Source organism: Dermacentor andersoni, chromosome 5, assembly GCF_023375885.2.
Source record: "Dermacentor andersoni chromosome 5, qqDerAnde1_hic_scaffold, whole genome shotgun sequence".
Classification (NCBI taxonomy): Eukaryota; Metazoa; Arthropoda; class Arachnida; order Ixodida; family Ixodidae; genus Dermacentor; species Dermacentor andersoni.
The window spans coordinates 66,173,953-66,199,288 of NC_092818.1; the positions used below are offsets into that span (position 1 = coordinate 66,173,953).

The following is a 25,336-nucleotide window of genomic DNA, read 5'->3' on the forward strand; positions in this document are numbered from 1 at the left end:
AAGTTTCCAATAACACCGAGCATGGTGACTAGCGCCGCGTTGTACTGCCGCTATTATATTTTTGCATTAATAATCATTTGAATAAAAACAGTACGACTAAAAGTTAAAATTTCGTCTTACAATGTTGAAATATTAAATGTTTAGTTTGCAAAAAGTATTACGTAATGTTTTAAAAACAAGCGCACCAGCGCCATATAAATTTTCGCTTGGCGTTCAATTAAAAGTTTGTTTAGGAACGTAGGCCAAAGGCGTTGAGCGCCTTTAATAAACTACAAGCTTTATTTGAAGAAGCTTGATAATAAACATACAAAAACAACTCCATTAGCAAATAAAACAAACAAACAAAAAATTTTGGGCAGCCATCTTGGACGTTTTTTGATCAGCAGCGACCTCTACTCCGATTCTCGCACTTGTTTAGGTCGAGAGTGTCAATGTTGGTGTTATCATGGCGACAAACGACGATGAGCCAATGCATTTGTATGAAGTGTTTCAAAATTGTTTCAATAAGATAGCGAATAAACAGCCAGGTGAGTAGGCCAATGCTCTTTGTTCCTATCGCGCTGCTAACGGTTTCACGCGACCCCCGCGCAGAGCCGCACGGATGGTGCATGCACGGAAGACGCTCTCTGCGGACAAAAGCATCACCAGTGAGGCTTAACGAACGTATTAGTCGAGGAAAAACCGTTAATTGGCGATGGAAAGCGTCGTGGACCGTTGCGTTAGCTAGTGTTTTGTCTCTGAATGCAAACATGAGCTCGAGAGCGGGTCATCCGGTGACGTTGTCTTCGAAGAGACGCGCTCAGGTCGGAGCTTCGTGTGTCCGATCTTCAACGCCGCTTGGAGGAGACAGCGGATAGCGAAACTTTTTTTTTTTTTCTTCGCGCCGATGTTTTTCATCGGCTTGTGCTATAATACCGACTCAACCATAAGAGAAAGAAAAACGCTTTAGCCTGCGTCATGTCGGCTTTAGCATAGTAGTTTATGGCATGCTTAACACGCAGACGGGTGTGTTTGTAGTAATGTTTTCATGTTTACACTTGACAGTCGGTATACTTTTTTTTTTTCTGATCTCGCCGTCCAACGTTGACCGCGGTATACTTTTGCGGTTTCGTAGTGCCTGCCAAGCTATTTCGCAGTTGGTAAAATTTCCTAGGAAGAGAGCATGATGTCCTCTTCTCAATAAACTGCTACGTCTGCGATCGCTTTCGCGACCCACCGCGTGCTTGCCTGGCGTACGGCTATCGCTCGCGCGCGTTTTTACACTCCTTGTCAGCGCACGCTAACTTTGCCAGTTCAAAAAGACGCTCGGCGTGTTTTCTTTTGCGTATTTTCCGCGAGTAATTGTCTTTAGTGTACCTTAGCATCGAGGATTTGGAGAACCGCTACGAATACATGGTGGAAACTTGTTGCCGTTTCAGAAAAAAGTCGAGAAATGCCTTATGGAATGCCTTACTCCAGTCAAGGGGAAGATGCACTACAACCTGTAAGTATTCACTGTCGCTTTGCGTTCTGTAACTTCGGTGCGAGGTTCTGGCGTCCTGCGCATTATAAAAATGTACAGGTGAATTTACCATGCCGCCGTGCTCGAAGCTGACACTTAACTTTACCTATGTTATGACGTCCAAAATTTTAGGCATTACTTTCTTAAAAAGACACTGACAATCTTGTGCAACGTCAGGTGAATCCAGTTCTAGCTGCATTCCTATGTAAACACTGGGCGATTGCATGTTGTTATTGAGTTGTTGAAGCTCCTGTTCAGGAGGAAAAGGGGGAGCTTCAGGAGTAAGCTCAGTGTGTGAATTGCAGCACTGTTAATTTACTTGTGGATGAATTTTGAGTTTTAAATTCGAAAGAAAGGAAGTTCAGCGCCGTACCTTACTTTAGGAGTTCGTAAAGTGAGTTGTTCCTAGCAGCTGTGTTGCTTTACATTGCTGTGGTACTTCCCACAAGACAACATCAGCCCATAATACGCTAGGAACTATAGCCAGTGATTGAAGGCTTTTATCATAGAGAGATGTTCATCACGGGCACATTGGAGCACGGTGTATTTTGCACGCCTGTTTGGAATGCAGCTTACTTCCTGCCCTTTATGGAATAGATGCTTGTTGTGACAGACAAGAGCCAAATTTTGTCTCCGATGAATATTTCTGTCGCATAAGATCTTCAGGAAATGACGGCAAGTGCGCATCTCTATTTGGTGAAACAAAACATTGCAGAAGTTTTGAGTGGTAAGCTTGCAAAACATGCGACGCCTGAATTATTTGTCTGCTCTTCAGATGACACGGTTATATTGAGTCTGAACTTCTTCTTTTTTTTTTTTTTTTTAAATATAGTATCTTGTGCAAAGAAACCTCTTTTCCTTTTATTTCTGGGTTGTTCGTTTGGTTTATAAAGGGGCAATGCCATTAAAATGCCAAGGCCTGTTCAACCACTGCCAAGGATAAAAGAGCGGCTTGGTGATTGATGAGGGCAGAACATGAAGTAAGCGACACTTGAATGCAGGCCAGTAACAGGCTGCATTTATTGCTACACGTCTTATGCCCTTAGCACTGTGTGCGCACATGTGTAGACAATTATTATGCTCTTGCTTTTGGTGTCAGCCATTGATTACTTTGGCATGTGCTACTGTTTTGTAGTGCTATTAGTCCATTATGTTGTAGTGTTCAAGACTTTATTCAGTGCTTGCTTCGGCCTTCACACACACCTGCACATATATACAAGACTATTATGAAGGGAAAGAGAGCTGCAGCATCTGTTTCTCATGTAAGCTATGTGCGGTGAAAATAAGTTAGATATGATGGCAGTAAGTCATTTCACAGCAATCTGTGTTGATGGTGTGGGAGTACAGTTTATTATTGGAACTTTTCTTAATTGTGAAGGTAGCCTTCCCATGAGGCAGTTTGCCATGCTAACGACATTGTAGTCATTTTTGCCCTCAGTGCGAGTACTGCTTGCTTGTTTTATGACAGTGAAAATTTAGGCGTCTCTGGTTACTAAGCACAACAGGCAAGACCTGGCATGTGCAGAAAGTGACTTCCTCTTCATTTGAACCATAACTAGTGCTGCCACTAGTTGAGCAAATATGCATTGCTAAGAAGCACACATTTGATTGTGGAAAAAAGGTATTAGAGGAAACTCAGAAAGCACATTATATGGAACTACCTTGCATTGTATGCGTAGCTGCGAGTAAGTAGTAGCTACTACATTTCATTGTCACTTTGCTAACTGGGAGATTTGCAAAACTCTCGAAGTTGGCAGCCCCACAAAACTTCCTTTCACTGAAAAGCTATACTACAGACCAACTTTGCCATCTTATTTAAAAAACAATGTTTGTGCTATCTGACTTCCATGTTTCTGAGCAACTTGAGGTCCTTGCCAGTTCTGAGGGCCACGCGCAGCTTAGTAAGAGTGGTAAAAGGTTGTCTGTGCATGTGAATCTTGTCGTGAAGGGGCGTTACTGGGCATAGATGGAACCCAATTTTTGATTTAGTGGTCTGAAGACAAAACAGTAACAAATAAGGAAGAATGTTGCTAAATATGCCACTGACCAGCAGTGCTTGGTTGCAGTGGATGAGAGCTTTTCGTTAGCACTAGGCCTTCTTGCAAGCCAGCCAACATACAGAATTTTGCTAATCGTCCATTTATGCTTAAAAGCTTTCTATCAGCTGACAGGTCAGGCTTGGCTGGCACCTTAGAGTTCAGCCCTGAGGCCTGTCTTTCCTGATGACAATAGTCAAGTGGGGAACAGATGTGTAACTGTAAATAAGTATGTTTGAACAACAACAACTTGCTATTGGCAAAGGGCTGAAATGCTCAAATGGTAACCTTCTCAGTGCCTGCAGTTATACAGAGCCCACCATGCTGTCTCGTGCTTTCAGCATGTCACTTGTTAGTTCTCAGTGCTCATGGTTACATTAAAGAGACGCTAAATAGAAAAAGGTGATTTTACCCGTATTAGTATATTACCCTTCTGCAAAATTAAAAACCCTGCTATTACCCTGAGAAGAGGCTTGGTAAATAAAGAAAGGCAGAGAAATGAAATACTGGTGGGGACACCTCCTTGAAGTTCCTGCACCAGTTCACAGTATCATCATAGTTTTTGACATCAGCTAGGACCTAGTTTGTTCATCTGTAAAAATTAGCTACCTTGTATTCTGAAGGAGATAAGGGTCGAACTTAGCCATCAAGGCCCAAATGCAAAGAAATACTGTGAAGTCCGTGATGTTACACTGGCATACTGACGCTGGGGTTCTGGTGCGAGAAAGAAAAAAGAACATTGAAGTTGTGCCTTCATTTCCTCTTCTAATAATTAACCTATTGTCATGAAATTAGGCAAAATATAATGTTTTCAAATACTTCATCAGTCTAAACTGCTTCCCTTTAGTGTGCTTGTGAAAGCACAGTTGGACCATGTTATAACGAAGTCGCGTCTGAGAGGAGAATACCTTCATTATCTGTCGCATGCTAGTATCGGCAAGATACACATTATGTTTACTTTGTTCTTTAATTTGTTGTATTTGTATTCTTTATAAAATGGTTCAACCGTGCTTGCAGGTTCTCATTTCAAATTATGCTTCTGTTTCAGTGGATCTCTTAACCATAACCATTCTGTGTTGAAAGTAAAGTTTCACTTTACTGAGTGTAAATCCTTCCCCCCTTTCTTTTTTCTCGTGATGCAGGACGGCCTGGGCAACTTTCCCGGCGCAGAGCCAATAGCATCGAATGACCCAGCCTACTTCCAATACGGCAATGCAGCTCAGCAACGGTTACTACCACCGGACACCAGCAGAGGTATGGCGACCATTATGTATTTGTTGCAGTTGAGAGCAGTCCAATAGGCACAGCCAGCGATATACGAGAATGGTGGCTGCACAGGCCTCCTCCTTGAGGCGCGGTGCGTGGGGGAGTGGCTCAGCACCCTGGCCCAGGAGTTCAAAAAAAGTGTTGTGCGGAGCCTGTGGAGTGCAAGAAGCCGCGGAACATCTAACACTGCAATGCGTGAAACTGGTTCCGCCTGCAAGAGAAAACGCCACTGTTTCCGGATGCACCTGGACTCGCAAATGCAAACACCTGGAGCTACTGCCATCACCAAAACCGGACTGCGAGAGCGATGGAGATGGTGCCAGCAGTAAACATTTTTTTTTTTCAGTCATTTTTATTAGGACGCCAGGTACACAGACTACGAAAGGGAACTGCTTTGTGTGTAGAATGTGAACAAGGAAGCAGTTTGCTACACCCATAGCGATAGAAAAATGATCTGCTGCTCGCAGGAGTGCATGGCACATGTTTTTGCCTTCGTTGTGGAATAAGTGATGCAAGAAGGTGCGCTGCTCTGGGATTCATTTTTGTGTGCGGTGCTTCACTTCTCCTGAAGCCTGGCCAACACGGGACACAAGTTGGGCCACAATGGCCTTTCCAGTGTCATTGCCATGCCATCATGATAGTGATGGTAGGTAAATGAGGCAGCTGTATGCAAGATAGGATACGGAGCACAGGCCTGTGGTTTAACAAGATATACCAACCAGCTCAAATGAACAGAGTATTAATGACTAAAGGACTTCACAAGCCTGCTTGGAGACTGCCTACTGCGGTGGCTTTGATGCCGTGGCCTGCTACCGTGCATCAGAATGCGGGTTCGATTCTCAACCATGGTGGGTGGCACTGTAATGTTAAGGATGGAAACGGCTTGCGTACCACGTTTTGAGGTGCACAGCGAAGGATGCCAAGCTGTCAAGATTAACCCTGGGACCCCCCACGGCATCGTCTCTTACTGTGTTGCTCTGGGATGTTAGACCCCAGTTATAATGAGGCTTGAGGATTTTGATTGCCCATGTGTGTTGTGCTTATCATCTGGTTATGGCCATTTTGACTAAAAAGTTTCTGGTGCAGTCTACTCGGCCAAATGGTACCAATGCTTGCTGCCTTGCCGGTAACCTGTCATGATTGTGTGTGTGTGTGTGTGCGTGGACAAGGCGCAGGACAGCAAGACGGGGTTGGGACCGTTACAGAAAATGACCGTGCAGTTTACCAGATTGTACCGCAGCTGTGCAGACATGGTGTCAAGCGCTGGCGGATGCAAATACGTGTGTTGGACATTTTTGCCAGTTCCCACGAGTGCACTCACGAGCAGAGGTAGCCTCTGCAAACAGGCGCGTCACGGGCCACCTGCAATGAAACTTTGGTTGGTTGTATGATGAAGCAATCTTGGCAGAACTGGTAGTTGTTTAATTTTGTTTTAACAGCCTTCATATAGCACCTAGCAGATGATGTGAACAGCTGGTGGCTGGCGGATCTGGTGCAGATACTAAAACATGGCCTTCGAAATCTTGGGCTTATCGTGTGTACCCATCTTGGAGGTTGCACCCGAGTGCTGCACTGGTTCTGAACATTGCAGGTTCTGTGTTGTTTCAGGCAAATGATAACTGCAGTATTTTCTTGAGCTGAGTATGAAAATGTTGATTTACTTGGAACACCTTGTGAAACAGTTACTTGCATTTCGAATGTAAAATTTTGCACTGAGTCTATGTCTACACTACGTATAGTCTGTCAGAAAGTAGTGTTCTTGTGGAGTCCAAAATTTAACAAGCATTTGTACCAGTCTTGAAGGTTTTCAAAAAGTTTTTTTTTTTTTTTCTGCACATGGAAGAAGGAGCTACACAAGAAATAGTGCTTGCTGTAAGCAATCAAAATTAACGTTTTCAAATGTGCTATTTTCAAGCCCAGTATGTTGAACAATCATTAACATGAAGTTAATGAAAGGGCAAGGTTGCTGGCTGCTTCTGCTAATGACTTACAGTTGATGTTATCTCTGTAGAATGTGTTTTCTGGAGGCTCTGCGCATGTTAATTGTAATACCCTTTATACATAGTGCAGCGACTCTGATAATGCAAGTTAGCTTGATCAGTAGAAGTTCAAACGAATGCCTATTTGTGTGCTACCTCTCTTATTAACCTCACAAGACCCGACACATTGTTCTTGATACATTGAGTTTGATTCCTAAAGCTTCGATTTTAAGTGCGATAAACTTTACGCAAGGTCCATAGCAATGTTGTTAATACCCTGGAGCGAGATTTCATTTGTGGGTAGTTCAGCAAACCAGTTACTCAATTGTTGATTAAATAATTATGTTAATAATTTTGGCTAGAACAGTTCATTGCTTCTTAATGTACTTGTCATGGCCAAAAGTAAAGGGAAATGAGTTCTTCATATTTTCCTGGATGTGAATTATGTTCGAGCTTTTGGGGGTTAGTAAGTAAGCTCCTTTGAGGCTGAATCAAAGGTGGGAATGGTCCGCTTTTTAATTTGCCTTCCCTTACGGCTGGCACTGTGTTACATTGTGTATGGAATTTAGCTGAGGGGAGAATTGTATCTAAATAAGAAAAACACAATCTAAACTTGTGTAGGTTGTCTGCATGATCTTTTCTCTTAAGTTTTGATCGACCTAGTCATTGAGTCATTGATCATATAACCTGTATTGTGCAAGAAAATTGGTTGGTAAAGGCCAACTACAGCAAAATATTAGAGGCCGCTTAAAAAAACAAGAAACTGGTTTCAGATGAGATAGGTGAAAAGCTGCCTCCGTTCATAATTTTATCTGAAGTGCGAGGAGATGCTTCTCAAGAAGGTGGCAAAGATATACATTTCTCATACCAAAACTGAAGAAACACAACCATTATCACTGAAATGGCACACAAACCAGACCTTTAGACACTGAAAATCTCGGGCCTCATGGTCTAGAATTGCTGTCACGTGCGCTGTTAGACGCCAGTGTCGTCTGCTTAGGTGCTACTTGAAGGCTGTTAATAGGGAAATTAATTAATTACCAGCTCTGCAGCTTTGCCAATATTGCTTGAATAGTATGTAGTAGTAGTTTATGACTAGTTAAGTGAAAATGAAATTTTGTTTCAGTTGGCCTTTAAGTTATGCAGTAAAGAGGGTGGGGGTGGGGGGGACCCGCCTGGCCGTATACTTGATTGTTAGTTTTTCATTCTTTTTTTCTTTTTAAACCGGTCTAACCTTAGTGTCTGTTAGATGTCACTTGAACTTGGCTTTACCACTTTGGTATTTCTTTTACGTAATGCGAGTGAGGTGCTCCAGTGGCTGCCACCTACCTGCTCACCTTATCAGAAGTCTGGTCGAGTGAACGTGGTTGCTCTGTATTTTTTTTTTTGTTGTTGTTGTGCGCATCACTTCTGTGTCTCTAGAGCCCTGCAACACCATTTCTACGCAATCTTCCTATGATGGGATGTTGCGCGCAACATGACAGCATCTGTTGCAATTGCTAAATCATTTGCTCAGGCGGGGTTTCTGGCTGGGTAGCTATGGCTCTAGTAAAACTGCAGCTGCAATGCTACGGGCATGTTCTATCTACTCGTGATGAAATGCCTTGTGGTGTGGTACTGGTGCCAAGTGGGATATGTTTTGCTTGGCTGTCAGGTTTCAGTTCACATACTGCGTGTGTTTGCATTTGTGTGCACGCTCTAAGAGGGTGGAATATTTAATTCTGTGGAAAGTGCTAGAAGACATGCAAAACAAATTGACCTTTTTACCATGGCACGTGAAGGAAGCTCTGCCTTACAGAACTCTGCAAGAATTTACAGTGTGGCACACTTTTCAAAGGAATGCCCAGTAAATATTCAGCTAACACCTACTGCATCAACGCACGCAGGCTCCTTTGATGTATAAATTTCATCATAGTGTATCCCGTAAGTGTTCTTTTTTGAAATCTTTTCTGGACAAAGAATGAGCATTCAAATTATAGAGGTTTATTACCAATTAGGGGCGTTCCCTTTAACAGTGAACTGTGCTGTAGCGCACAGGGAGCAGTGGCTAGCTCGCACAAGCTGCAGCATCTTAAGTTCAGTATAGCGGATCTCGGTATAACACATTTCGCGATTATGCTATCTACAAAAAATGTTTTTTGATCTTTGCTTCATTCAAAATCAAATATTATTACTGCAAATTTATGTCACAGCTTAAATTTAGCATAATCTTCGTTTTCACCTGGCATGCAAGTGGGCTGCCTAACAAAAAAAAAAATTGCGACAGATCTTGCAGTTTGTAAAAAATGCCTCTTCAATGAGATGACTTCTGTAACAAATTATTCTGTATATCATGGGTGACTTCCCACCTTGCAAATGTATCGTGAGCACTTCTACATCAAAGACCACTGCAACGAATTTGCCTGTACTACAAAGGAATTTAGGCGTCCCTGACAGCTGATTTGCCACTTTACAATGAATGCACGTGACGGCACCTAAAGCACTGCACGGGCCGACCTGAAAGTACGGGCCCAGTGCCGCGGGCTGCGCCGCGCAATCTGAAGCATTTTTCGATGGGCCGAGGCTGACCTTGGGCATGATGAGGCTGCGGGCTTGGGCCAGGCTCGGGCTTGTCGCTCCAAGCCCGGGCTGGACTTGGGCCCGCTCATTAAAGGGCCTAAGTAGGGCCTTCGAGCAGATGCAAACATTAGGCATTGTATGGCCCAAGGCATTCTGTGCCAAGCTGAAGTGACATGTGAAAAGATCTGGCTCTTAGTATACCTTAGGAAAGAAAATAGAAAAGCAGATAAAGTTCCAATTTTTTTCTTTTCCACAAGAATGAACGTTTCCACATAAGGAAAAATAAATTAGAGAAAGAAAAATGCTCTTCAAACCATTTTCCTGTTATTTTAGTTACATGGGCCTGGGCTTGAAATTACGGGGCTGGGCCTGAGCTGGGTTTGGTCATGTACGCCCTGGCCTGGGCCGGGACAGAAAAATCAGGCCCTTGCAGTGCTCTAGTGCCACTGCCTTCCATAACCACCGCTACGCTGCACTGGGTATAAACTTGGAGCGAGCGCTTGATTTTATCAATCCGAATCTTCCGGTGGAATGCTCCTTGGGGGATCACACCGAAGTTAGCGCAAACGTTACTCAAACTGGTTTTCAAAAATAATGCCCAACTTACACTCCTTGCATTTCCATGGCAACCAGAGTCTCCTTCCCACAGCAGCCACATGTTGTGTGTCGATTTTACATGACGGATGTGACGCATGCTTCTCATCCTACTTCCGCCTAAATCCGAGCCTTGGCAACGGAGCAAATGTCAAAGATGTGACACTGAGCGAGTTGGTTTAGGACGACCAGTGGAAAGCACGAACCCGCTCCAGATCAATCACTGGAAAACACTATATGTATCTCTTGAATTCACCTTAAGTAAACGTTATCTTTTGCTTAAAGGGCTAAACCTGCTCTATAGCAAGTGGTGCTATGCACAATCTTTACAACGAAATGACCTTTATTATGAACTATTTTGGATGTGTCATGCGCTTTGTTGTTTGACTGTACTTGTTTTTCAGCATACAAACACTGGCAAGCATAGGCATGTTGAGAGGAATTTATTAGCCCAGTTTTTGTTATTTCTTTTTTTTTCTTTCACACACAGGCTTTGAAAAAAAAAACATTACAACTGCAATTTGTGAACAATAAGGTTATGCCAAATTAGGTATTGTTCGTGCACCTTTGTGTTTCTTCTACGTAAGCTAATACGTTTTGGTCACGAGCATATGCTAAGGTAGCCACTGGTCCGGTCACAGAAACACCTCCGCTCATTGAGTGGTGTAAATAGGGTCAGATCTGTAATAATTGATAATTACGACCTGATTTGTCACACATAAGTACGAATTCAAAATTCTAACTTTGAAGCAGAAATATCCGTTAACAGGTCACTAGAAACTTGCAAAACCAGACACTTCCAACAGTGAAATAGAGAGGGGGGGAGGGAACGACAACAAAGAATGAAAAAAACATCACTGTTCCTGGAAATGGCGAAGGACCCAGAAAGTCGAGATGCAACTCAAGTTCTCGACATGGCCTCCAAGATTAGGCCACTCCTGTAGTGCGCTGAAAATCTTGGGAGGCGTCACGCTGGGATTTGCGTCGTATCTACTGTTGCGCCACACTGCATGCCTGTCATCAAGGCAACTGGTGCTCCCCACCCCCCCTCTCATTCTTCTGAAGTGGTTGCTCTTGTGCTGAGCTTCAAACATCCACTGACAACCTTGACCTTGTCATGTGGGGCCAATTCTCCCAGACATCTGCACGGACCTCCAAAGTTTCACGAAACTGCCGACCCCTTCCTGTGGGTCGAATTGAGGAATCCGGTGGCGCACCACACCAAGACTGCTGCTGCGACAAAAGAGGAATGCGATGCAGGTGACGTCGGCACGCGCCACGCCTCGTTCCTGCTGACAATGTGTCATCAAAGGGACTTAAGGCAGAACCGGCCCATTTTTAGAAGAGAGTGTAACCGCCAGCCACCCCGTTGGTCTGGTGCGCTGTGGCCGCTACTTGTATGCTATTACCTGCTATATCTGTACATACTGTATAACGCTTTTCGTCTCCTCTTCGTCTGCTTCAAGAGTCCATCTATCCTCGTCCCCGAGTCACAATACCACTAACCACCAGATGCAGAGGTCTGCTTAGGTGCTTTTTAAAGGCTGTTAATGGAATAAAATTACAGGATTAGCAGCCTTGCAGGCTTTTGTTAAGATTGCTTCAGTGGTATATGTTACTCATTCTTTTGACAAGATTGCTTCAGTGGTATGTGTTACTCATTTTTAACCAATTTTGCCAGTGTAAAATTTTGTTGCGCTTGGCTTTCAAGAAGCCCAGGTGGTTGAACATAAACAGGAGTCCTGCCACTATAGCGTCCCTTGTAGCCCATACATCGCTTGGGGATGTTAAACAGCACAATTTGACTTGATTTTGTTTTCTTTCTTCTGGCCATGTTGAGAGTGTATGCACGTGTCAGCATTACAAAAAAAAATTGTGTTCTGCTGTACCTGAAGTCAGTTTCTCTTCTGTTCCTGTGCAGGTATCACGAACAAAAGGAAAAGAGACGTAAGTGTCCTGCCACTTCTTCATTGATTATAGAGGGATTTAGGGCAGGGGCCCCTAGGTTTTGGCTTCCCAGATGTTGTCGTGCTGGCCAGAACTGTGAAGGGGAGCAGCAAGCTCTAGAATTGGGTTTTGTGCTAGTGCCAGTTGTCTGGGTTTGTTTTACGTTCTGCGGATATTCAGAATGGTCACGGTTAAAATTTTTCCTACTGCGGGAGGGCTCATAGAATGGATGGGAGTTGAAGTAATATGCAAGGGAAATCAGTATTTGTAGATTAACTTCAGAGCATTGTATAACGAGAAGCACTTGTGCAGGCAAGAGTGGTGAAAACACAGAGTACATGCAGCAAGTAGAAGCAGCAACGATAAACACAACTGCTCCAACCCCAGCAAAGAACAATAAGAAATGCAAAAGAAGGTAAAAAAGCACAAGCTCAGTTTTACTACAAAAGAGCTTGATGGTAACCAAATTAGAAATAACAGCATATAAATATTAAAGACCAGAAACAACAGGCTGTCTCCACTATGTCTTTGCAGTGCAGGAAATTATGCCAGGCTGTGCTGTTTAATTTCCAAAGCAGATTCATTTTTCTTTGTCAACCTAGCAAGGAAAGGTAATGCTAGTTTGACCGATAGTGTTACCATCTTTGGCACATTTGTTTTTTTAATCGAACAGCAAATCTCTTAAAAAGAGCTTAGCTAGGTTATATTGTGTTATATAGATGTATAGGTTATATACAGGTTGTCCCACATAACTTGAGCCAAAGATTTAAAACTGAAAGGTGCTCCTTATGTGAGTTGAACTGAATGCATAATGTTGGCACTGGCCTAGAGTTACTCAAGCAATTTTTTATTTTCCCCTTAACTAATGGATTAGTTATGTTTAATTAATCAACTTTTTAAGTATTGGCTGCACACCCCAAGTGTGATACGCAAAGTTATAGAGCACCTTGAGAAACCTCGCAATAAATTGTTTCCAGCATGAAATATCTCACGCGGTATTTTTTTCCCCGTTTCAAAGAAAGCCCGCGAAATATGAAAGAAATACCACGTGACCGGGCACTTGCGCACATTATTGTGCTGCTCTCAAGCGCGCGATGAGGAGCGCGACGAGGAGTGCGCGCGCGAAGCCTCTCCAGACTCTCCTCTAGCCTCTTGGCAGTCAACCCCAAGTGAGAGCTATCGAAGCAGCATGCGTTGTGAGCATTCTGTCGCAGGGCCGAATGTGTCTGGTATTCCGGTAACCACAGGCGAGCTGAGCGTTTCAACGGATGGCTGGAGGCATAAACTCAAGCTGATGAAAGAACTTTAGCGTAGATGTACGTGAGTGGCTTGATCGGTCTGCACGGCCCAGCCACCTCTTCATGCAGAGCTTAGCCAGGCTAACAAAGCGCTCATATTGTTCTAACCAAGTGTAAAACATTTTAAATATTTACAAAACAACATGTTAATGATTACACTTGTGCGAAAAATTTACACCAGCACCAAAGAAGAATGCATTTCGTTACTGCTACTGTGTGTGGTTGAGCTCTGTGCCACCAGGTGGCTGCACCGTGCAGACCATTCACATTTGCACACCTGCTTGTTCCGTGAAACGGTACGGTCAAACGGCCAGGCCCTGTCCTTTTGCGCTTGCGTTTACCCGAATACCGGACTCGCGAAACGCTATTGCGGTAGTAATCCTCCCGTGTAAAGTGATGGCCGCAAACGCACAAATCGTGACGCTAATCGGATAGCAGGCAGTCCGATGCGCTGCAGCCAGTCCGCTCGTCTGCTGCCTTGCACAGGGACACCATGTCGCAGCTTGACATATTACCAGTCGCTACGTTTGCAGCCCACAACTCAACAAAGTTGAATCGTAGTGCTCTCAAAAAAACTGAGACCGACTCTGACCGCGGAGCTCTAGTTAAAATGGAGCACGTTGTACCACAAGCAGACGACACTTGCTGTGTGCCGGAAGTGCTTAAGTCGTCTAGAGAAATTGTTCTTGTGCATTCTCTTTCTTTTTATAGAAACAAATAAACTAAGATTCCAACTATTACGAACAAGATTTGTTCACCATAAAGTTGGAAAAATAATTGCTGATGTGCCCTGGGCAACCAATCAGATAGCTCGCCCTACTAATGTCATTGGGGCGAATGACGTCAAATGGGTAGGGGCGTCTTAAAAGTCATCCGAGCAATGTGCTGCGATCGGCAGCGATGTACATACTTAAAATCTTATAAATTACACACTTTATGCGGAGCACTTAGACGCGTCAATTAATGACCAGAGGGGCCTACTCTAATGACTTGGTACGTTTGTTTAAAATCGTCAAAATCATTTCAGGGCCCCTTTAAACGCATGTTGTATCACATCAACGTGCAGTGTTAATGATGCAATTTCCTTGCTACCCCAGAATGTTTGGGTCCCCTATTCTAAAGCTTTCTTATGGCTGCAGGTGAAGATGATGCTGGGCAGGTGCTTTGAAATGCACGCTATCATCTTTATTTTGATCTTGTCAGATGCACACATAGAATGTGAAAGGGTGGAGGGGAGAAAGAGAGAAAAAAAATAAACGTACACTCAAGTAATATGCACAGGAAATGATGTCACTACTGCAGTGTAAACTTTACTTGCAGAAATTGCACTGAACTCCTGATTCAATACACGGGGAACATACAGCACCATGTCTTTATGCTTTGCATTCATAGGGGAGATGGTTTTATGTTACCGCTCCTAGCAAGACCCTTTTCAAAAAGGGTGCACTGAAGGTTATTACTGCTGAAACGTTCTGCATGCAGTCCAATAATTTCATTTGTTTCCTGTAAGATTATTATGGAAAAAACAAAATTTATAAGGAATTCATACAGAATCTGTAAGAATTACATGGAAATCATATGTAAAGATACAGAATGATTTGAATGGCATATGGAACGGTTCAGTAATCTTCAGTGGGACTGGAACTCGCTACTCGTTTTGCTTGTAATTAACGAATGTACCGTATTTATTCAAATCTAGGCTGATAGCTTTTTTAAAATAATCATGTACCAAACTCTTGGGTCGGCTTAGATTAGAGGATTTTAAAAAAGCTTGCCAGTTTTTAATTGAAATTGATAAATATGCTGCATAGCTAGCACCCTCTAGAAAAGTCAGTATCGCAGCCGCTACTAGCCGTGCCAGTAGCCAACTATAGTACACGAGCGACGTCATTTTGACCTAGGTCGTATTGGCGTGCGGCATGGCGTTATCGTAAGGACACCAAACAGGCGATGCCACTATGCTGCCGCTTTCAAACGAAAAATTGTGCTAGCCGCAGAGGCATCGTCAAACGTTGCATCGTCAAACGTTCAAGCTGGGCAGGACTTCAGCATCGATGAGAAAAATGTCCGTCGTTGAAGGCAGCAACAGGAGATGCTTTTTGTATGTGCCAGTCGCAACGAAGAAATTACAGCGATCAGGGATATAGCGACGTAGAATGAGCTTGGCATGTTCGTGTTCAATAAATGCTGATTTCATTTTGTGAACGGTGTCCTCGCTTTTTTGTTTGGCCTACTTTTGAGACAAGCTTTTTTTTTTTTTTTTCTGGCTTTGGACTTTTAGGGGTTGGTTTAGTATCGGGGCTGGCCTAGATTCGAGTAAATACGGTATCTGTGCATTCAGCATAGCCAACACGCAGCACAAATATAAAGAAAGCACACAGACAAGGAAGATGCAGCACCTGCTCGTGCATGACGCATTTCTTGTGCTTGTAATCTTCAAATCTTCAACCAGTCTGGCAAACAGTGCCTCGCAGTAGAGCAACAATATTTTCTCGAGCTGCCTCCTGTTGAGTAGAATGTATTGTGCATGTGAAAAAGTAAATTTAAGAGCTTGGGTTCATTGCAGGCTTCTCTGGCTTTAATTACTGGCAGCAAGAAATTTGTTAGTTTGTTGCTAAGCTTATTCTTATACAATTTTGTGAAGGTTATGCAGGATGACTGGCTCAAAGCAAATATAGAAGCCAGTTGAAGTTGTTTTGTGAGAAAGTTTTGAGGTTGTTGGCACCATTGTATCGTTGTTGTCTGGCTTTCAACATTGGGAACTACTTCATTTGAAACAGGGTTGTCTAAATGTAACAGTCCATGAAGGAATGTAAAAGAAAAAAAAATATTTATAGAAAAACTTCAGGCCATAAAATAACACCATTGGAACTCTCTAGTAAAAGGCTACTTGTTTGGTAAGTGACTTGTAACCTGCAGATTTTTTACTTTGCTAGAGTTGTACTTAGTTGCACAACAAAAGCATAAATTCCGAGTCTGCCTGTAAAATGGATTCTATAGTGCTACACACATGCATGTAGTATCCTTTATGAAGGTTGAAATATAAAGTTTTTCACTGGATAATTCTGGTTGACTTAGTTGTAATTATCAGCGCAGTAAACCTGTTTAAACTTATTAAGGAGGGGTAACATGTCTGATGTATAACAATGCAGGGCCTCTCAATTGAATGAAACCAGTAATGTCATCCTTGCAGTGCATGTGTCATTGTCAAACATAAACAGGAAGGAACTGTTTAGAGCACTTGTTATGTGTAGTCACACAGAAATGCAATCACTACACAGCCGTTTTCTCAGTATGGTGCTGTCCCAGATCTGCGTAGTAATGCATGAACTAAGCCAATGCTACTAGTGCAAGCATATACTGTGCTACAATGCATTCAAATCTCTTTTGACTTGTTTTCATTTGAACTTATGCCGATGGTACATTAAGCAACAATAATAAAAGAACGACAAGTTTAAATAGCTGCCATGGTTATCCTGCCGTGTATCAGCACATAGCATTACGAAGGCTGTGTATTCTGGCAGCGACCGGAAATGTGGTTCCAACTTCAGCAAGAATATATTGGCTCATACTAGATGACCACAGTGATACTTTGTAGTGCGAAGCCCAGTTCTATTGGTCCTGAATGAAAATCAATGTCAAGGTCGCTCGCATCCATTAAAATGCCTACAGTAGCTAATAAACATTGCATACACTGTATATGTGTATCAGAGATGCTATGAGTTAAGGAATTCAAAACCGCCTCTTGCATATTTCTTGCATATTCCTTGATACTTATTTTGGTAGTGAGGTATACATTGGCACTGGCATGTAAAAATTATCAATATTAATTCAAGTAACTATCACAAATAGCCATCAGACACTGATGTCATGAAAAATAGGATAAATGATGCACTTTCAATTAAGGTGACACCTTGTTAATTTAGGAGAGGGTAAACACTCATTAATCTTGTCAAAAACGAAAGGAAACAAAGACAAAATAAAGGCAACTCTGCTACCATTGAGGAATCAAAGCCAAAGTCGCCTCATTGAACGTGTGGTGCTCTCCCAGCTATGGATGCAGCTAACAGTTTTAACGAGTTTGAGGTGCTGTGTGTGTTGTATTTGTTGTGTCATTTCGCATACGACTAAATTTACTATGCAAGGTTGTGGGCATTGTTCAACGCTCAAATGTTTAGGAGGACAAGTACATAGGGAGGGGTGAGGAGAGGGGGGACTCACACAAAAATGAAGCGTATTTTCAGGTGGACCATTGAGATTAAGGAAGTACATTATGCATCGGAGTTACAAATTTACTGATGGACGGAAAACAGCACGAGAAGTAATCTCAAAAAGAGCTCTGAATATAGCTCAAGATAAACTCAAAAAGTGGGGAATGCACATGCAAGAATGCAAATCACATGTGGCCCACACTAAGGCAGAGCTGTACAGCTTCGCTTGTTCATAATTCCAGATGCACACACGCACACACACACACACAAACAAACAAAAAACGAAAAGCCATGACACTGCCATTCCTCTGACAAAATAACACTCCTACAGGTCTAACCATGCTGCACATAGAGAAACTTATTTCAACCAGTCCATGAGCAGCGCATTTGTTCTGTCACTCACCTTGCATACTAACTGGCAGCACATCCAACTGTGACACTGTAAGCTGGGTGTTCAGTGCATTCAAAGTAGCACAGCCTGATATTGTAAGAATTGCTTTATTTGGAGGTTGGATTTTAAATGCGAAGCATTTCTTGGCGAACATTTGCTACTTTGACAGTATCTATCTATCTAGCTGCCTACGTCTTGGTCCTCTCATAGTCATTTCGTTAATTTGGTATGTGCCAAAATTGACATAGTATGGTGAACATAAATTATAGGTTATGACATGAATATCATGACTTGTGTCGTAGGTAATGAAACAGCCGCCTATGTATTGGTGCTCTCATGGTTTTGTTAACTTGGTATGTACCACAATTGGCATAGAATGACAAAAGTGTATGACGAACATAAATGAAAGGTCACGACGAATGTCGTGACATGCATGTCTTGTAGGTCATGAAACAGCCGCCTGCATCTTGGTGATCTCATGGTCATTTGGTTAACTTGGTAGGCTTCCCGCACACTGCTTTGCATAACATTGATTCTCGCAGGGCGTGGGATCTGCCGGCTTTTTCCTTTGGGGAGCTCTCTCCCTCTCTTTGTGATGCTGCATTGGCTTCCCTTTCTCTGGCTCAGTCTTGCATGTCACGGGTGAAGTCACTGTACACTGCCAGTCACCGCCATACTTCACTAATTTTCTGCAGGTTAATGCAAGTGAACGGAACATGTTTCTGAATACTGAGAGTCACTGTCATGTAAGCCATGTGCTTCGGCTCATTGGAAAGATACCCTTGCTTCGTCAGTGGCTTTAAAGGGTATCGCTGTCTGACTCGTCTTTGTTTTGCGGACAGGTCATAGAGCCAGAAGATTTGGACGTCCATTGGGTGAGTGCTGCATGTAATTGCATGACTTCTCGGCCTTATATGGCGCTTCCGAAATTCGGAAGTGCGTCACCTCTTCGTTTAAGCCCCAGCCACTAAAGACGCGCGTCGGAACGTGTCAGCACGCGCCCAATCGCGTCCGGGCGCGTTCAGCGTCGGGCGCGGAGAGCGCGTCGCGCGTTGACGCGTAGCAGCGCCGAAACCCAGCATCGCAAGATTCTCACGCGCGCGCCGGACGCTGCCCGCCTGCGCGATGTGACCTCACGTGAGCGTGGCGAGCCAACGTCACTTCCGGAGCGACGCTTCTCTCGGTGCGCACGTTTCGCTCCAAGCTGCGCGTGTGTTGTGACCGGCGTGCCGCGCCGGCGTTGTGATCATTGCAGCCACGCCCGGCGACGCGCGGCAACTCGAGCTTCGTGTGGATACGTGCGCCCTTTTCACGCGCCGGACGTGACGCGACGCCGAGTGCAGTGCGGCGTGTGCTGACGCGTTCGACGCGTCCCGATGCCTGGCTATGGCTGGGGCTTTAGGACTGACCTAACGCACTTAAGTGTCGCGCGTTCTTTGGCAGAATGCGACAGCTGCCCTTGTCGTTTGCGGAGTTCGTGCCCCTTTTGCGAACGAACGTTCGCGTAACGTGCTGTACCCGAAACATACGGATGTGCACGCCATGTATGACATCGGGACTTTTATGCGACTCGGCATCCCGCGCGAAGTGCGTGTACGTGGAGTTCCAAGGTTAAGCTAGTAGGGTTTTGAGTGCAGTGTGTGTTTCCTAGACTGCGTCTGCTGTCGTGCTGGCCTCTGCCGTGTGAAGCGCTGTCGACGCTCAGTGGGCCATCATTGTGAACTGCATTTTGTGGGCGCAGATCACTCTCTTACCCCATGGCGCCCTTGGGGTGCAAGCGCACGAATATTTCTCGCTTTACGTTACACCCGCATTCTGTTGGGCAACGGAACATTGTTCTGAATCTTCTTTATATTTAAAGTGCGAACTTTTTCGTCGCTTTACTTGCCTCACATTACTGAAATTGCTTTTCTTTTCTATTTTTTTTTAACGCTCGCCGTCTTTGGTGTGTCTACACTGAACTTGAAGCGACACCAAGTTGCATGGAGCGAGCCGTGGCCGAAGCCCTGAGCTTCTGCGCGCTCAGATTCATGTCACGTGTTTGTTTACCGAACCTTTGATTGTGGCGGCGAAAGACGCGAGCTTTCGTGTGCGTGCGCACGTTGAGGGATGTCACTGTCGGGTTACTACCATGCGCAGGTGTGAAGCGCGCGTCTTTATTTCATCGTTCGTGATAGAGCTAGAGGCTGACCTAGCGAGGAACACCCGCTGCATGTATAGTCTTCTGTACCAGTCCCGTTGGTCCATTCTGGCCGCACTGCCAGGTGAGCCAGCTAAATGAAGAAAAATCGCGCCGCGTCGTATTGGGTTGGATTCACACTCGGGGAAATTTTCCGGCACGCGCGCTTTATTGTGCAGTTTGTGAGGGTGAAGGGCTAGCATTCAAAAGGCCTTGGAAGTGGATGGCTGCGTTGGCGTTGACAAGCTCGTCGACACTGGAAAGACTTGCGCTTGTTTTCGGAGTCGCATTCTCGCAATTATCCCCCCAAAATATGAACTCTGTGGCCGACGTGATCGGCCTTCGATCTGCTAATGTGCCGGCCCCTGGACGCGCATGTTCAGGCTGTGTGCGCATGCCATTCCGTTCAGCCATATATAAAAACAGAAAAAGAAAGCTCGGTAACCGCGCTACCACCTCATATCGGTGCGACCCCCCCCCCCCCCCCTCCTCGAAGCTGGTGCGGGTCCGACTCGCTTGTCGACCGGTTGTCGAGCAGCTCGCTGCCGCGCCAGCGGCGGCCTTGTAGATACCGGCACCCCTCCTGTTCTGCCGCCGAAGAACAGCTGGCCCCGCCGCGATCCGACACGGCAGCTGCCGCCTGCTCGCCCATCGGCGCCCCTGGGGTTCCCGTGCACACCGTCGGCCAGCAGCAGCGAGCGGCCGCCGAAGTTGCGGGGCCTCTCTCTCTGGGCCGACCTCGCGGCGGCAGGGGCGACGCCGGAGGTCAAGGGTTCGCATACCTTCCCGGCGAGGAATCGATCGACTGCCCTTGATCCCCCGATGCGCTGACGCGTCTCTTCTTGCTGTCGCGTGGCGGACGTGCGTCTCTCGTGTGACAGCCCGTCCCCCTTTTTTTTTCTTTTTTTTTTCGACCCTCGGGGAGGAAGGGCAACCTATATATTGGGTCTCGTTAAAATCCTGCGGCATTAGGCAACACGACGAGCGATGCTGTGGCTCAACAGCGACTGAATATTTGTCGAACGCTCTTCGCGCGGTCTCCTTACCGTCCTCGAGGCCTCTAGAGAAAGAGAGACAAAAAAATAAGGACGGGAAAGGCGGATAAGTGGGCCTGATCGAGGCAAGCTCCTCTATATAGCCAGCTACTATGCGTGGGGAAAGAGGAAAGAAATAGTAACGCGATGGATGGCGGCAGATGGAAGAGGGAAATCACATAACGGGCAGGTATACTCATACAGCCTAGAGTCCAGGTCCGTACTGTTTTATTAATGAGTCAACTGACACCTAGGTGGCCTGAACACCAGATCACGACAAGTGCCCAGCATAACGTCCTCTCGACAACGGCCAATCATCGAGACAGGCACGAGCATCAGTCAGCGCCCGTCGATATTCCCTGCATTGGGGGCAGTCGCGTAGCACAAGTTTTATCGATTCATTGACTTGGCCGAGCACACGGCGCGTCGCATGAATCGCGCTTGTACAACAACGTGTGAACGCGACTTGTGCAGAAGACTGCTGCGCTGAATTTTTGGATGGTGGTAGCCTTGCATGTGCGGCAAGTCCATCGGCGCATGAAGCCGGCTGTCGCGTTTGCCGACGCGACAGATGCTAACGGTTTTCTTTCTCTTTGCCGTTTTATGCTTTGGTTAGAGCACGTATAAGCATTCGTGCGAGGGCGAGAGGCAGGCCTGCCGCTATTAACCTAACCTAGCCAAGCAGTCCGGCTACTGCTCCGGGTTTGGCACTAGGTTCCACGACCTCGAAAGCGCGAGTCCCCCCAAGCACGCGGCTTCGACTGGCTCCGCTTGACACTCGCTGTCTAAACAAATGTGCGTCGAGTAGGCCGTGATTGAACGCTTCCGAGGCCTAGATCGAGTGAAGCCCTTAGCGGACGGAAACACGCGTTTCTCCTTCGAGCGAGCGCGCAAGACGGCGAAGGCAGCTGCAAGACGAGGAAGAAGCCGACGCTATCTGTTAGCGCAGAGCGTGCGTCTGTATCTCCCGTCACATCGTTGCGTCCGACTGAGGGCGCCGGAGCGTCTCTGGAATCCTTGGAAACGAATTACGCTTCGGAGATTGCGTGAAAAAAGTGGTGGGCGCACGGCCAAATCTTGATGCACTCAGTCTTCCCCCTGCTCTTTTCAAAAGTTACTTTGCGTCCATTTCCCCGGGTGTTTAAGATAGATCCCCCGTCGATTTCGATCGCTTGGCCGTATTTTGCGCGGGAAAACGAGGCAGGGGGAAAGGGGGGGGGTGCAATCGCCGCACTCGGCGGCTACCGAATTGGCACTGCGCGCACTCAATGATCGGGACAGCTGGTGCGATCGGAGCGTCATTTCTTTCTGGCGCTCTGGATGAAGGCAGAAGGGGAAGCGCGGACATGGATTGCGGATAGCCGGTGTTGTTTTGCTCACTCGCAGTGGTCATGTATAATTGCTTGTTATGCTGCTGCTTTGTCATAAGTAGCCAGCCAGTTCTGCGGGCGAAACACTTGAGGGAGTACTAACATATATTCAAGTTGTAGAAACTTTACTACTACTACTACTACTCCTTTCTCGCTCATTAACTTTGGGGAACGTGCACTTGCTGGTTGTTCAAACTGGAAGTTTGTCTCAAGATAACTGACCGGGGCGCCATCGACGGTATCGTGACTTCACGACACGAAACCAATCTTTCTTTGCCGTGTTCTTTGCCGTCGTGTAGCGGCAAGGCGTATGTGCGCCTATGTTACATGAACCGCTGCGGGAGCGGTCCGAGTCACAAGTCGGGTTCGGACAGCCCGACTCGAGGGCGTTTACGTCTCACTGGTCGAGATTGTTGCGACAGCCTTGGTCGAGGCCGTGAGGCAAAGACAGTATCCGTCCGCGCTTAGAATCGCTCCTGGGCCCTCGAATCGCCGACCCAGACCCGTCCGCTTTTACACGGGTGGTTCGATCCGGTCGCGCTGGCTCAGCCCCACAAGCGCACTCGACCCGCTTGTGCCGGGCTCACGTGAACGCCTTGTGTGACTAAAGTGTACGCTGCACGACCTTCTTGTTGGCGTGGCGGCCGCATCGATCATATAAATAGAGCGAGCTAGTTTGTCGGGACCCATCCACCACATGTGTACCCAAAACCGAAACCGACTCTCACAAAAAAAAAAAAAAAAAACGCCGATAGGTTACAGAGCTTGGACCTAGCTGAAAAGGTCGCGTCTGCGCGCCCTTTCTCGAATCCTGCAAGGTGTGCGTGAACCAGCTTGTTTAGCTCGGGGCGGTCGTCGAGGGGGTTTGGGTGAGTTCGTCTGCTAGTGATGGTTGGACCTACCTACATTCCTGGCCGTGCGAGCAACTCTGTGCTCGTCCAGCGCGCGCTTTGCAAGCACCACGGGCGCACCACGATCTCCTCCTCGGACGCGCAGAGCTTACGGTCTGAGTTACTTCGAGGGACGCTAAAGCAAAACACTAAACCAGTTAAACCGATAAAGCGTTCTCTGAAAACTCTGCCGTTTATAACTTTGAAATAATAGGTCGATTGTCAGAAAAGAAATTGAAGGTCGAAGTTTCAGTTCTTTAATTTCGCGCCTAATCGCCAACGCCGGTACGTCACTGTGACGTCACGTATTTCAAGGTACACTCCTTTTGTAGGCAGGCCGCGTTAGCTCGGCAAAAGTTCTCGAAACTCGCCATGTTCACTTTTTGTCTCCTTTAGAACGCAATATAGTCAGTCTTTACCGCTACAAAATTAACTAGGCCCTAGAAGACGTCGTCAAAATCCGTGACGTCGCAGCCTGATGGTGCGGGAGGCTCAAGGAAGCGTCGCCACCCGTCTTTTGTTACGACGCTTTTTCTGACTTGCCAAGCGTCTTGTAGTGGTAAAAGTTAGTGTTTGTGATGTTGTCGCAGGGTATTTTACTCATGCAGAAGTATTTCACTCATGCAGAAGTGATCACTTTTTTTTTTCTTCTCTTTGGTATCCCTTTCAGACGTAAAAATCGGGCGATGACGGACGGCGGCCGTGTAGCGACGAAGGCAGATCCGCTTGCGTGGTCCGTTCCCCCTGTCCGCGTTGGCGTGGAAGGCCTGTGCGACCACAAATCACACCCTCGAGGGGGCTGGTCTTGTTGCGCGCTCAGGTGTGAATGCGCGATGACGGCTCGGCCGAGGGACGACGCCGCGCAACTTACGTGGCCGTCTTACGGGGGGGGGGGGGGGGCTGAAAGTAATAAAACAACACGGTCGGGTTTTCGTGGGCAAGGTACCGATGAACAACAGCCCAGTGGCGGACGTTGTCGCTTCGCGGTGTATTTGCGCGGACTGTATTGCCTCGTGTAGTCCGTGGGATCGCGTGACGAAGACCTCGGCGAATGTAACGCCTTCCTGTGTGTGTGCCTGTGCGCGCTCGCAAGCGTGACTGCTCGGCCGGAATTGCCCTTTCGCCGTCGACGTGGGAGGGGGCTGCCGGGATGGACGATGGTGTTGCGGCCGCAATGCGCGCGGAGTAGCCGAGCATTTTGCTTCCTTTCTCTCTTTTTCGCCTCCTACGCGGATCCTCCGCGCGCGCGCGCTTTTGTCTAGATCCTCATTTGTCAGCAGCGACACGGTCACGTTGGCCCTCCTACGCTCTGTCGCCGTGCGAGACGAGGTCATGGGTTCGACTCTCGACCACGGCGTGGCCGCGTTCCGACGGAGCGGGCGGACTGGAAAAAAAAAAAAAATGCGTGCGCCGATAAAGAAACCCGCGCTGCTGACATTAATCGGCAGCCTGCCTTGGTTCTCGTATAGCCCCTACGTGTTGGTTTGGATGTCAAGGCCCACCATTCGATCAACGTTTCTCACAAGCCGCGTTCGGGAAAATGCTGACTGAATCCCGCAGCCGCGCTTTCTTTCTTTCTTTTTTTTTTGAGGTTAGCAGTGTTGTGCCTGATCATTTTTGTTTACGTTCAGAAATCTCGCGAACAGCTCAGGCGACAGGGTAAGTGGTAAGGACAGAACAGCGCTTCTCGTTCGTCTCGAATCGCTTGTTAAAAAAAAAAAAAACAGCTACGCCGTTCGCCAAGTTGTACGTACCGAGTATTTCGACTGTGTAACCATTGACCTGCGGAATTCTTTACCTGGCGATATCCGTTCCCTCCTGTTAGATGAATCTTGTTTCACGGCACATGATATCGGTGCAACTTCGTAACGTTTTCATTTTCAACATTTTGTAGCGTTTCTGGTCTTGTTCACTGTTGTAACGTATCGGCACCTTTTCAAGCGTACTTCTTGCTCTGTCGCCGTTTTGGGCTGTGCCCACGAGTGCCCGGAGTAGCGCTCGTTGGGGTGCACTATGTTGAGGTGAATAAGTATAGCTTCCCCTCCCTCCTGCTTCTGGAGGCGGACGTCCGCCCGCAGCGG

General features: G+C 46.3%; 1 protein-coding gene across 11 annotated transcripts in view; it reads left to right on the forward strand.

The window, feature by feature from the left end:
* Window positions 1-373: 373 nt before the first annotated feature.
* LOC126530734 (transcription factor 4-like) overlaps window positions 374-25,336 on the forward strand; it is a 168,468-nt gene continuing 143,505 nt past the window's right edge. For 5 of the 11 annotated variants that reach the window (XM_055070772.2, XM_055070773.2, XM_055070774.2 and 2 more), the window contains exons 1-5: window positions 376-527; window positions 1,419-1,483; window positions 4,680-4,791; window positions 11,857-11,882; window positions 18,625-18,657. In XM_055070772.2, the coding sequence (XP_054926747.1) occupies window positions 446-527; window positions 1,419-1,483; window positions 4,680-4,791; window positions 11,857-11,882; window positions 18,625-18,657 (318 nt within the window). In that variant the 5' untranslated portion in view covers window positions 376-445. Of the gene's footprint in view, window positions 528-1,418; window positions 1,484-4,679; window positions 4,792-11,856; window positions 11,883-18,624; window positions 18,658-25,336 lie in introns of all 11 variants that reach the window. The other 6 variants (XM_055070768.2, XM_055070771.2, XM_050178014.3 and 3 more) reach the window with 3 other exon arrangements.